This window comes from Camponotus vicinus, unplaced genomic scaffold (assembly GCF_025532165.1).
Source record: "Camponotus vicinus isolate PSW18456_S1 unplaced genomic scaffold, iyCamVici1.0 SCAF_5, whole genome shotgun sequence".
Classification (NCBI taxonomy): Eukaryota; Metazoa; Arthropoda; class Insecta; order Hymenoptera; family Formicidae; genus Camponotus; species Camponotus vicinus.
The window spans coordinates 1,241,403-1,255,394 of NW_028141977.1; the positions used below are offsets into that span (position 1 = coordinate 1,241,403).

Here is a 13,992-nt window from a genome sequence, read left to right on the forward strand (position 1 = left end):
CAAATATGTACTCTAGACTAGCCAAACACACCGGTAGTCTTTTACGTGAGCTGCGCGCACATAGCTGTATGTGCTAAAATATCCATGGCGACATACATACGTCGCATACAGTTCGCGCTGCGCAAAATGCAGCGTTAATCCCGCCGTTCGGCTGGAGAGTGCGAGCTCTCTGCGAAAAATTCCGTCGAAAAGCGCACGGGCTAAATGCATATACGTACAAAATACGTACGTGTGGTATACAGGTCGTTCTGCAAGTCTCTCATATTTTCTCTGGATTCCATTTGATTTTAGAGATAAATAGCCATACATTACGAGGAGCTTCTCCTCGATATGCGTCTTTAATAGAAATTTGTTTTTCATATTTAATTGTCAAAATATTAAAAATTGAAAAATTCAGAGCGATGATGGATTTCCATAAAATTTCCGGCATTAATGGCAAATTGACTTCGAATTTATCAGTCTGCAGCTGATACGATATCCAATAACAACATCATATCCTGTATATGAAATAAATCATATTCATAGCGAACATGTCTATAAAATATTCGACCGAATATTTTTCCATTCTCGATACGATAACTTCTAACTCACTTTGTGGCCACTCGCGGCCATACAGCCGCAATAAAATCATCCTCTACTTCGCTTTTTGCACAGATAAAATGCTTAATATTTTAATCGCTCGTTTAACGAGTGTGATGCCCGTGAGAATATTTCGCGTTTTGCAACGTGTCCAATCAAAATAGTCGATTGAGTTTTAGGTTGCAAAATATTCGACTGAATGAATCGGCTTGGGAAATAGTTTTATTCGATTTATCCTTTTATAACATTACGAGTAAACACATGTAGATCTTTAGGTATTAAAATCTCGAGTATTTATAATGTTAATATTGTTTTAGAAATTTAAGATTTTATTTACATTTATAATTACATTTTATAAAATTATTTGTGCGTATATTTTGAATATAAAATTTTAATATTTAAAAAAATTTAGCATTAATATTAAAAAATTAGCAAACATGAAATATATTGTACCGCGAATATTATAATATTATTTATATCTAGAAAGAGAAGCTTTCCGTGAGAGAGAGAAATCACTTGCATTACCAGGCGGCCACGAGATAAATCTGAACTAATAAAGTGCACGGGAGTCTTTGAACTGTTAACGTATTAATAACGGCATGTTGTTTTTCTCCAGGCACGCATGTTTAATACGCTGCACATACCGCATAAACTTCCTTTTCACATTACAGTATAATGAACAACAACAGCGTGGAGCAGCCGGATCCGGACAACATAAAGATGTTTGTGGGACAAGTACCTCACGACATGGATGAGAATGACCTGAGGACGATGTTTGAAGAATATGGCCGAGTGCATCAGATAAATATTCTGCGGGACAAAATCACCGGCAGTCATAGAGGTAAGTGACTGAACAATTTTATACTTTTGATATAAAAAAATAATATATTTACAATGTCAAAAAAAAATGATAAATGTCAAGACATAACTATAGATCGAAATTAACTCCAAATGCGTTCGGTCTCTGTGATATCAGATAAAGATTGTTCGAAAAATTAAATATAATTTCATTCTTCATGTCTGCATAAACGGACATTTTGTACATTATTATCTTCAATTCCTGCTAATTGCAATGCGATACGATAATTATGGTAAAATATCACAAAATATGTCATAAAGAGCTCGTATAGCGTAAAGCGCAGATAGGTTGTAATATATTAACACTACTCAATTAACAAATAATCGGGGAATACCGTCTGATTTTTAAAAACGATTTTTGAGGTTAAATTATGCCAATAAGTCCATTGATTGAATTAATTCGCCCAAAATCATATTTCCAACTATTACGATTAAACCGATTCATCAATGTTTTCGAGTTAATTGAATTTTCAATATACTTGACGTTGCGGCGTTTTGCTATTATTGATGCAGGATCGTAGCAGAATTAATTATTATTCTGCATATTTTGGTCCTTTTTGGGAAAATTTTGATCTACTTGAAAATTAAGTAAAGTAATAATAATAGAATAATTCTGTATGATTTAAATCTCTATTCACATATGCAATCTTTTCAGTACACTACTTATTAAATTTTCTACGTTATGAAAGACCAAATATACAAAATATAATAATTAGATAAATAAATTAGATAATTAAATCATAAGTAAAATACGAAATATTTAAAATACGAAAAATTAACGAAAAAACAGAGACGCTTTTAACTACATTGGATATTCTAGAGCGTGAAATAAATAATTGTGGAGATCTCAATTATAATATAATTAAGAAGAGAGAAATATTAAAAAGAGAGAAATCATTTTGCGACAAAATTATTCAGGGAACTTAATATAATGATAATTGAACAGCTAAAATTTAATTTAAATTGATTTGTTATCTGCATCGAACATAAAGAAAATAAAAAAAGATATAAAAAAGAACATACCTATAAGTTAATATTAAGGTGGTCATTGCTATTACGAGTCTTCTTATTGTTAGAACATAAATCGATCGTCAGAGGAGAAACGGGGAAATGGGGAGCGAGAAAGCAATCCTCGCGAGACCTCACGTCCAAATGCAAGCGCACTTGTAACACGGCTGTCACTAAAATATGCACGTGCTCACCAGTAACGAGCTTTAACGCTCGCTAAATGTCATCCGCATCGGCGAAACTTTGCACAATTACTTTCACTGTACAGATGACTTCAAGTTTGTGGCCGGTGTACAAGTCAGGCGTCGCGTGATTATACGATTGTTCAGTATATATATCTAGAGATATCTCGATTTCTACGCGTACAAAATGGTCGAAACTCACCGTGAAGATTGCCAAGCGTAATTACATTTATATCACTATAAAACGTATACCAAAATAGTGAGAAAAGAGGAATATTCCATTATCAAATATTGCATCATAATAGCAATGACAATAAAATTAGATTAGGATCATAATAATACATTTTATACATGTGATTTTAATCTTATTTTTTAAAAATCTACTTCATTTCTCTCTCTATTTAATGTAAAATTATATCTGTATGTATATATTTCTGAGGTTTATTGTAGAAAATATTTTTCGGAAATTTTTAGTACAAAAAAAAGATATTCATTGCGAAAATAGACGAATGCCACATATATATTTAATTTTGCTATTCTCAGTGATTTAACTAGATTTTCTTGACACAGGCTTCAGAAATCTCCAGTAGATAAATAGATCTATATGTAAAATGTACGCGATGCACTATCCGGAGTCGGAAGGCGCGAAACGTTGGGATTCTGAGAACTTCCGGAATAATTAATATGGGCGAATTGTAAACGTCATGCGCACCTGCAAAATTGATGGCGGCAGGCAGTACAACTGGGATGAAATTCGTTCCCCATTGTGAAAATTTAACTTGATTACCATGACGTAATGGTGAATTAATGTCCCGCTCGCGGGCCGTTTGTTTAATGCACCGCATTTTAGATTCGAAATCTCTGTCAACGTGGAGTTTCAATTACACGATAAAATAGGCTAATATCGCTTTCCAATAAACTTCTAGCTGACAATCGTTGTGTTAAGTAGACTTCGCCTCGTATTTTTTCTCGCTAAATATTAGTTTTATCTATAATTTTTTTAAAAGGGACGGCCAATTATATCCATTTTCCGAAAGCAGTTTACCAATTTACTAAATAATGTCAGATATTCTGCAGAATCTCATCTCAAAGCGGCGAGCACTATCGGCTTAAAAAAAATTATATTACTTAAATAAAAAGCGCACGCCGGAATAATACGCTCGGCATAGCGAGCTTGCTCGTCTGATGCTGACTAAACAGCGAAACAGAAGGTAAATTCCACAATACATCGAGGCGCTTTATCTCACCGGTGGAAATAAAACGCGCTGAAATTTCCAGAAATTTTATATTAATTAAGCCGAGCTTGGAATAAGCTCTACTAAAAATTAACAAAGAGTACCTATGGCGTATGTTTGATTTACACGAGAATAAATTTAAACTTTAAATTATTCACAGAGGTACCCGCGTAATGCCACGACATGAAAAAAATTCCTCCGACCATTCCATCGGTGATTACGATGCTATAATACATTTAATTTTAGACACTTCTTACACAAAATCGGATTTAATATAATTTTGTTTGACCAGAAAATATTTTTAATCAAAGTAAAATATTGTAATTAAAGATATTATTTTCTTTTTGATTAATCTCTTAGTTATATGTAAGTACAGTGATCGACAATTGAAACGATTTTAATCGTACAATTGAAGGATATTTATTTTGTTTTTATCGCATAATGTAATTGAGAAAGGAGTCTCTCTTGGAAAATTTACTAAATATAGTTTACAACTCTATAGCCATTAAACAAAACTGTGCTTTAAAAATGCCAGTGAAAGTTCTTTCCAAGTACTTTTTCTCGACTTGCTTTTACTTACTTTATAGCTACTTTATTCACAGCGATCTATCGAGTGGAATAAAAGCAGGCTCTTTCGCATTTAATTCTTTCTAATTATTTTTTAACAACATAAATTATCTCAAATATATTTGTTACTTATATATTTATTCGTTCTAATATAATAATTTTGGTTTTATTTCTGATTTTAATTCTTAGAATCGTTCTCTAAATTCGCGAATTTATATCCATATACAAAATAACTTTGAGGATTAATGTAATTAATTCAAATATTATATTAATACAATATTATACAATATTATATTACATTATATTATATTAATTAATTATTATATTATATTATATTATATTAATTAATTTTTTGATTACTTGAGCCAAATCTCTAATTATTGAATTTATATTATATTAATACAATATTATACAATATTATATTAATACAATATCATAAATCCAAGCATCATACATCCAGTCATATGTTTATTCTGGGAACACAAGAAAGAGATTAAATGATAAAGTCATCTACTTTTAAATCAATATCAACTAAAACGAACAACTCATGGATTGTTCAATTTGATAGGTCAATAAGAGACAGCAAACTCGTAGCAAACTCCTTTCATGCCCGATTAAAACAAGTGCGGAACCATGTTCGCAATGAAGACCTCCGAGATTGCCATCGTAGCCAATATATTGGAATCCCGAAAGTGTCCGACTGCGCCGCTTCTTGTCGCAAAGTAGTGGAATTCGATACTTCGTTACTTTGTGAGACGCAATACGGGAACGAGAACGAGGACAACGACGACAGCGGGGGTTTCTCTGCAAACAGGGAGGCGATGCTGCTGTCGTAGAATTTTCCGCGTGAAATTCCGTTACCTTCCGCCAGGCGAAAAGACGTCGGGAAATGTTTTAGTTAAATTAACAGGACTCTCTTCTTGCGCGATGTTTCCCTCTGTCGATTGCGAATTTCTCTTCGACGGAGCTTCCCGTTGTCTCGCCTGCGAAGACATACGGTATCCTTGCGAGACGCGCGTGTCTCTCGCATTTTCGTTCTAAAATCTTTTCGCACGCGCCCAGGATACTTTGCATGCGAGTCGCTCGGGAATTATGTGTTTTATGCTCTAAACAAGAGAGCGAGTCAAAGCCTCTTCTCTTTCCCTCTTCTCCGCCGCTCGTTATACTCAGGAGTACACTCTGCAATTAATCACGCAATTAATCGTCCTTAAGTTGTGCCATGTTTGCCTCGCCTTGCTCTTTCACGTTGAAGAAAGGCGAACTTGGATAGCTATAGAGATCGGCTCTATTTGTCAGTCATACTTAGCGCCTGAAAACTCGCGAAAGATCGATATCCTTCTTAAATAACTACTACTTTTTTATTATAGTACTTTGATAGACGCTAACTAGGCGTTTCTAATTTAAGAATGTACATGATTTATGCTGAACTGGAAGAAAAAATAATTTCAATCATGATATTAATTTAATATACGATTAATTTAAACATTGCATCAATTAACATATTTGCATACTTGTAATGACTTTTAGTTGTTGGTATTGATACTCGTCTACAGACATGACGTCGTAATTCCATTTTATTATAACATGTTCCAAAATTGGTATAAGCTTTGAAGGTAATTCATTTATTTCTTTTTTAGTTATATTGGAAATATTTATAGATTATGTAATCTTTTTATTCAATAAATTCATTATTTTCTTGATAATAAGGTATTCAGAGCAGATAAGAATAATAGATAATTCAAATACTTTAAGTCTAATCTCAAAGATCAATAAGTTCCTTTTAATTTTGTTTAATTTATTTTGGCAGGAAGCATAAATTAAAAGCATCTCCTTTTAAGCAATATCGCGATAGTCCTTTATTTTCCACCCAACGATTATTTCCTCGTGTCTCTTTGTCTTTCGACCTTCCGACTCTCCCAAAGGCTACCAAAATCGTGAAGAACGCCGAAGACGTCGTAGACCGTGCACTTCAGGATTACAGGAGAAACTTTAAACGAAACTCTGGCGCAGAAGTATCGCAAAGCTGCTTCCTAGCGAGCTTGTGTTCCAACATGTGCAAGCCGGATTCAAGGTAGTTCTTGGTTCTTTTCGTAAGAGAGTAGTGGACTTTTCGAAGACAGATAAATTTTTGAAGTCCCATAACGACACTGACCCTGTCAAGCTGATAACTAAGTATGCCATATCTTTTACAAGTCTCAAAAAATAGTTTTAGATAATTGCACATAAATTTCAAGGTGCAAGAACATCTCATTTTCATTAAATGCACTTTTTTCAACAAGTATAATTATTTTTATTTTTAAAATATAAATAGAGAAATCTTTTTTTTAACCAAATGCCAGAAATTTGGTAAACAAATGATTTATTGAATTAATAATTATAATTTGTATTACGTATTAATCGTAAAAATAATTCCTTAGATCCCAAGTTTCAAAATCTTTGTTTCTTTCATTATCTTCCCCTTTATCCAAGGGAATCATCTTCACTGGTGCAATTAAATTCTATCTTGCAACGCATGATGCAAACACAAATAAGTGAGATGTACGTAACGAATGATGCAACTTACTCCTCGTTGCATCTCCTCCCATCTTCGTTCACGAATTCGCGGTGCCGAAATTAATTGCGGCGGCGAATCGGCGATACCTACTGATGACACCGCCGGAAACAGCTTTAATTAATTGGCAAACTGCTCCCGCGCCAAGAACTGGCACGTGCTTCCAGTCGGCAAACGGCACTTGCTTAGTATTTCCGACGCCCGCTCGTCGATCACTCAGCCTTAATGACGCCTTCTGCCCTTTGTTCATCTCTCGAGCTGAATCCCACTCAGGATTCCATCCATGCTGCAAATGCGTGTAAATACAAAGACGGCTGGTACATCTCGCGAATTAATCGTTGCGACGCGTTTTGAATTTCTAAGATGCTCTCATCATTTTTCAATGTTTGAATAAATTAAGCAGATTTATGAATCAGGCAATCTGTTAATGCGGGATGTCGCTTCAATCGAAATCGCAAAAATCATTCCGTCATTTTTCAAAACGAATCACTTCCACGGTGAAAAATTGGTAAAAAAAGTTATTATTTAAATTTTATGATTAAAAAGATACATTTCGCAATTTCATACAGACTTTCAAGTGTTGTTTCATTTATATTTTGATTAGCAAAACATTGGAATTAATTTTTCTTCGGCGAACAAATTTTCGTATCATGTTGCAAAGTTAGTTTGAAATATATTTAAAACTCACGGATTTTTCTCAGTGTCGGGAAATACTCATTTTATTTTAGCTTTGTCCTTTAGAGAAAAGTGGAAGTTGTTACACGCGTTTCAAACGTCTCGTCTTTTCTTCCCTTCCTTTTCTCCCCGGGGATCACGAAAATACCAACTAGTGGGATGATAAAAACGCGAAAGGCGGACAAAACGAACTGCTTTAATTTAAAGTTGCGTACAGGATTTGGGACTTTTACTTTTTGAGTTTCCTCACGACGACGAGGGCATTTCTCCCCCACGATCTCGTCGTTGGAATCCTACCGCCGCGAACTCGTTACGTTTTCGTCGTAGGGAATTACGCGACTTTGACTAAAGCCAGTTAAAGTCTCGTCAGAGTTGCGACTAAACGGCTTCTGATCCCCGTAATCTTGTGGAACTCATGGCATCGGTCGCTATCGGGCACAGTTTCAAAATTTCATTGATAAACGTCTACGTTGTTAACAGATAACGTTACCTGAAATCTTCACAAAGAAAATCGTGTATCGAATTAGATACTTTAATTTTAATTCAGCCATTTTAATTCCTATCATACATATATTATTGCAAGAGAGAGTTTGCATAATTTAAAGTACCTAAAACATTCTCTCTTATTTATTTTTATTCATTAATTCTTATTTTCTCAATTTACAATAATAAAATATTACAATATTTAAGAGAAAGATTCCAAGATATTTTTACATGTTTTAAGAAATTTTAAAATTACATGCAATAATATTCGTGTAATTTTTCTGATAGTATTAATCATGAAAATATTTCGTTAACGAAAAACCGACTTTTATATTTTTAATAATATCTTCAAGATGACCACATGGTATTTTGCAAATTCTATTTGGCAATCTCGATACCAAATATAACATTATAATAATTTTCTTGTTACGTCACAGCTGCTCAACACGAGAATTTGTGCCTGGCAATAAACCCGACATGGCGAAAATCCTGGCTGCCGGCCAGGATTACTAGAAGCCGCGTTGCGAAGTTTAATTTCTCGAATCCTCGTCGAAAGTCTCATTTCTTCTTGCTTTGCGTTTGTACTTTTCTCCTCTTTCTTACGCCTTCTCGACTTTCGTTACGCTCTTCACCTTCATTCACCTTCCGCTTCTCTTTCCAACTTCCTCCTTTTGTTCTCGAATATAGAGCCGCAGGTACTTCTCGCTTCCCTTGCTATTACGCCGCAGCAAAACTGCCATCGATTGCGCAAATATTTGAGCGCTTCTGCGAGGGCAGACAGGAGAAAAAAGAGGGAGAGAGAAAGACCGAGAGAAAGAGTAAGAGAGAGAGAGAGAGAAGGTGTTGGAGTGCAATGTAACCGTATTTCGGCTGATTCTGAAAGTAAGCCGGGTAAATTTGCACGGAGCTTATCTAACCACGGCAGGTGTCGACTACCTTCGAGACTTCGAGATATTCAGCTACGGCTAGAATGCCATATAGTTCCGACTATTACGCATATTTAACGAAGAATCGTGTCATCTTGGCAGCGATTCGTTGAAACATTTTCGTCATGTTTAGTTTCCGACTAAATATATATCTATAACTTTGAGATGTAAGTAAAAATTGATTCGATTGTTTTTAATCAACCTTATTGTAAATGCAAGCCGCTACATTAATAATACACGTTATACGCTAAAAAGACAATTTAATTACATGTTGCAGCAATTTATAAATTTTACAAGACATCCTTAATATTTGCAGATTACCAATTTTATCTTGGCATTCGGTACAGTTGTAGATACAACATTAATATATAGAAACATTTGATAAAAATATCAATAAATATTTTAAAAATTTTTCGTATTAAAAAAGATTACTTTTTGTATATTATTTATTTATCAGATTGTATGCTTTTATTGAAATAATATTATACATTCACTTGTGTTTGTGTGAAAAAATAATATATAATATTTATATAATATTTATATTTATAATATTTATATTTATACTATTTATATAATATTTATATAATATATAATATTTATATTTATAATATTTTTTATTTCATGGAAAAATTAATTTACAGTATCTATTTGTTCCGCGAGGAGGGAGAATTTTCGATAAAAGATTTTATATTGTATAAAATTATGTATCTGAACAGAAAAATTCTGTTGGAGAAAATGTATGGTTTAAAGAAGGGAGGGAAGCTTCCTCAAGAAGCAGATGAATTTATCACCATTTCAATAATATCAGATACATATCATGGTGCTTCTTTTAGTTTTTTTGTGGAGAGACTTTTTCTTTTCTCCCATGTAAAGATTCAGGAGACCGTACATACGGGTCCTTTTTCCACTTACCGATTCAAATATATTCCGATGAAGATCGTGCTGGGCGCACACGCTACGTTTCGCTCGATACACAAGGAGAACCATTGGATACAATGGCTTGGAACGGATCCCAATATTATCTCTTATTATGACGTACATCGGAATCTTCCGGGCAATAAGACTTCCTTTTGAATTTATGAGAGCGCGCTTGTAACGGTGACTGGCGTAACAGATTGCGCCGATTTATCACGCGTTTTTCTCCCGGTCAAGTGGGGCCATCTATGTATCAGATATAAATACAAACGTTTCTACACAAGCAGCGGCCCATTCGACAAAATGCAACGTACTCCGAAGCATTGAATCTCGCTCCGCTTATTCTTCCAGGTCGAAGATACCGCAGATATGTGGCGCATACAGTGACAAATATATATATTTCTGTCGCGATGCGCCGCCATCGCGTTCCTTCGATGCCGGGGAATCGCTGAAAATGGTTTCACGTTAGAAATAATGCGATACGCTGAACCAAGTGAGATATATTATTATTGTCATAAAGAGAAATCATGATAAAAAGCACGTAAAATAAATGCCAATTTGCAATGCCATGTGATAATCATTTACTGCACCGTAATTATATAAATATGCACTTTAATCGTGATATTATACGATTAATATTAGATAGATATAAGTTGTCATTTTGAGGCAAAATCTTTTCTCTCTACGTTTTATTTTTTTCTAGAATTTCTGGAAACATTTTATCTCAGTTTTCATTGCATAAAAGTTACATTGATATAATTAAAATATCTATTTTTGTGGCATTTCTTCTTCTCTCCCTCTCTTTAAATTTATACATTAAATTTTAAAGCGTTATACTAGATTATTTTTGAAAAAAACACTGTGAAACGTTATGACAGACATTATATGATTATAATTATAATCATATGCTGAATGTTAAAAGAATATAAAAAATCTAAAAGTGCCTTTGAAAGGGGAATTATTTCGAGAGATACGTCTGATAAACTAACAAGTCAATTTTGTTTTCCTGTTATTGATCATTGTGGTCGATAACTTCGTTCCAGCATAAGCAATACGTTCTCTCAATACTTTTTACGAGATCTCCTTCCTCGTGAATGGCAACGGTATCGCTTGAATAAAGAAAAAGGCGATATCTCCACGCGAAAATGGGGTTGACCCGATTTCGTGGTAGAAACAGTAGATCAACTCGATCAGCCGCTCTTACGTGCCCCATTCTTTTCCTCAGCCTGGGTCTCGAACGAAAACTATCTGATAAAATAATATCGAGTCAAAGTCTTCTTTCTCTTTTTATCGAGTCGACACAACCTGAACCACAGTGTGCCCCCTTGTGACCTCTTATACAAGAGATGTATTTTCAGAATCTTCTATTCAAATGTAAATTCTTCAACAAATTTGGAGTCGTTTTTTAATAAAAAGTTAATAAAAGAAGCCATATTTTCTTGCTGCATTTTTTTAAGGTTTTAACATATATAACATATATTTGCGATTTAACTTTAAAATTAACTTTTTCTTAAAGTTTAATCTTTTTAAATATGATTTAATTCTCTAAAAAAAGTTAAATAAATTAACCAAAAATATAATTTCCTTATTTATCTCAGTTCTCTCAAGTATAATTATATATTATTCAAGTATAATTTGTAAGAAAAAGAATTTCTATTTCAATGCAAGATAATTTTGCAATTTGATACGTGGCATTCGTGATGAAGCTTTTGCGGCATATCGTATAACGTTTGACGAGCTCGTGAGCCACAAAGAGCGAGATGGAAAAATCGTGAGATGAGAACGTAACCATTAGTAGGAGTTCAGTATGTTTGACTAGGTCTGCTCAACAAAAAGTAAAGTACTCGGGTATTCGCTAACGGATGTGGGCTTACGGCGAAGCTTGTTGCTGGCGAAAGATCCGTCTTCCAATCTGGTGACCGTTTCAACGAGAAAGAGCGCGCACGGACGAGCATGAGAGGACCTTTGGAAAAAGGAATGGTATAAAGCGCGGCGAGGAGGTGCAGGCGCGAAATACAAGTAGGGCGTTGCTGGGGGAGAAGAGAAAGAGTGGAAGCGGAGTGTGGAAGTGGAGTACGACAAAACCTCAATCCCTTTAATGGAGACAAATCCCCCTCTGCGCGCGCCCTCCCACCGACGCACCGCCAGACAATTTGTAAGAGTATAACCCACCTACCCTGATATTAGTACTTCGCGGTCGGGGGTGGCTCGGGTAGCCAATCATCCAGCGACCTCTCTCACCTTCCTTACTTATCTTTTCTTCTCGCTCTCTCGCCTGCATTTCATCCTATCTTCGACTCTTCCTTCATCTTTCCTCTTATCATCCTTGCATCTTTAGCTTTCTCTCTTCGTATTTTCTTTCATATTTCTCATTTTACCTTCTGTCCTTTTTCCTCTCCTTATTCTTTCTTATATTCTTTCCCATCTTCTCTTTCTGGTCTTTATTCCTCTCATTTCTCTCAAGTAAGTTCGACCCTGTCTCATGCCGTTCATTGGCAAAATTATGAAATTAACGAGTGGCATCCATCACGGGGTATAATACAAAACATTAAGCCACCTACCTCTCCGTGAGACCAAATTTTCGTAGGTCGTTCCATCTTGATTAAAATCAAGCTTGCCGCGCGAATTTGTGTCGTTCTTTGCGGTACCATATTTAATCTTGCAAAATTCGGCTTGCATTTTTTCAGGAAAATTTTAAATTATTGAAATTACTTTATATTTTATCATCTCCCTGTAAACTTTCGATCGATTGCATTCCGAGAATTTTCTTTTACATCTTTTTTCTCTTTTTGTGGGGCAAAAGTTGAACTTTTTCATCATTGTCACGCGAACAAAAGCGTTTGTCTAGCTTCCATTATCGCGCGTCTGAGCAAAACTTCTTCATGTCACAGATATAATTAATCATTCGCGAAAGCACTCAACGCCACAGAACGAAATACATATACACGCCCAAGTACACACACATGCACAGACACACGTGAAAAGCTTTTAATAATTCCGATATATTCCAGTAATCTGGCTCATCGCGATAAATCGTTATTAATCGAGCTTCCTCAAAAGAAATCGAATCGCTGAATGCGACAAAAACCTTGATGTCTCTGCGAAAACGTTCTTTGAGGTTCTGCACTTTGGAACAGACATTCATCAAATATCGTTTGACTTGAATAGTGGCTTCTGAAGATGACTTTGAACACATTGACGAAGATAATCCTTTAAAGGATCCCTAAAATAGGTTCCTTGGCAGTCCTTTAACGCGATGCTTCGCTACGTGGCTGTAAGCGAACTCGATGATTGGTCATCGGACAAGAAGCCGATAGTTAGGGTTTGAGTTTGCTGGCATCATAGATGCGGGTTTAACACAACGCGGTCGGATTCGTGGCGTCTGTTACAAGATACGTTCGTAATTTCACAACTGTTACATAAACGTATGTAATTTTCTCTTCCTTTTTATCGCACGAATGATAAACACACGAATGACAAGTTTGTCCTGCAAAATTTGACGCGTGAAAAGATCTTTAATTTCGAACGATTACATAAATCTAAGCAAAGTGGAGGATGCGTTATTAAAAGCGCAAGTTTTATACTTTTTAATCTTGCTACTTTGGCGCAATAAGAACAAATCATTGTGACAGGGTGTTTTCATATAACACCAGAAGCTTAGACCAGACGTGGCCCTTGCGGACTACTCAATCATCCCTCTTAATCCTGGACTAAGGTCTAAAGGACTAAAGGTAATCAAGATAAACTACTGTCCTGAGGGAATTTGAACCTCCAGTTGCTGGAGAGGACATCGAAGTAATTAATTCGTATCTTTCGCCTCTTATCGCGTGGTGTCGTCTCTCGAATGAAGTATCCGGTAAAATAATTCTTTGCTCATTGTTGCAAGACAAGATTACGATATAACGACATTTTCAATTAGCAAAGTTCTCCGATCGGATGCATTAAAGATTAATTCAGGCCGACCGTCTTGGATAGTGGTAATTACGACGTATTGATTTTAAGAATTAAAATCT

General features: G+C 35.1%; 1 protein-coding gene across 15 annotated transcripts in view; it reads left to right on the forward strand.

Moving 5' to 3' along the window:
• Positions 1-13,992, forward strand: part of LOC145972070 (CUGBP Elav-like family member 1-A) — a 491,882-nt gene that overhangs the window by 336,740 nt on the left and 141,150 nt on the right. For all 15 annotated transcript variants that reach the window (XM_083100293.1, XM_083100292.1, XM_083100296.1 and 12 more), the window contains one exon: positions 1,251-1,420. In XM_083100293.1, coding sequence (XP_082956419.1) covers positions 1,251-1,420 — 170 coding nt within the window. The remainder of the gene's footprint in view (positions 1-1,250; positions 1,421-13,992) is intronic.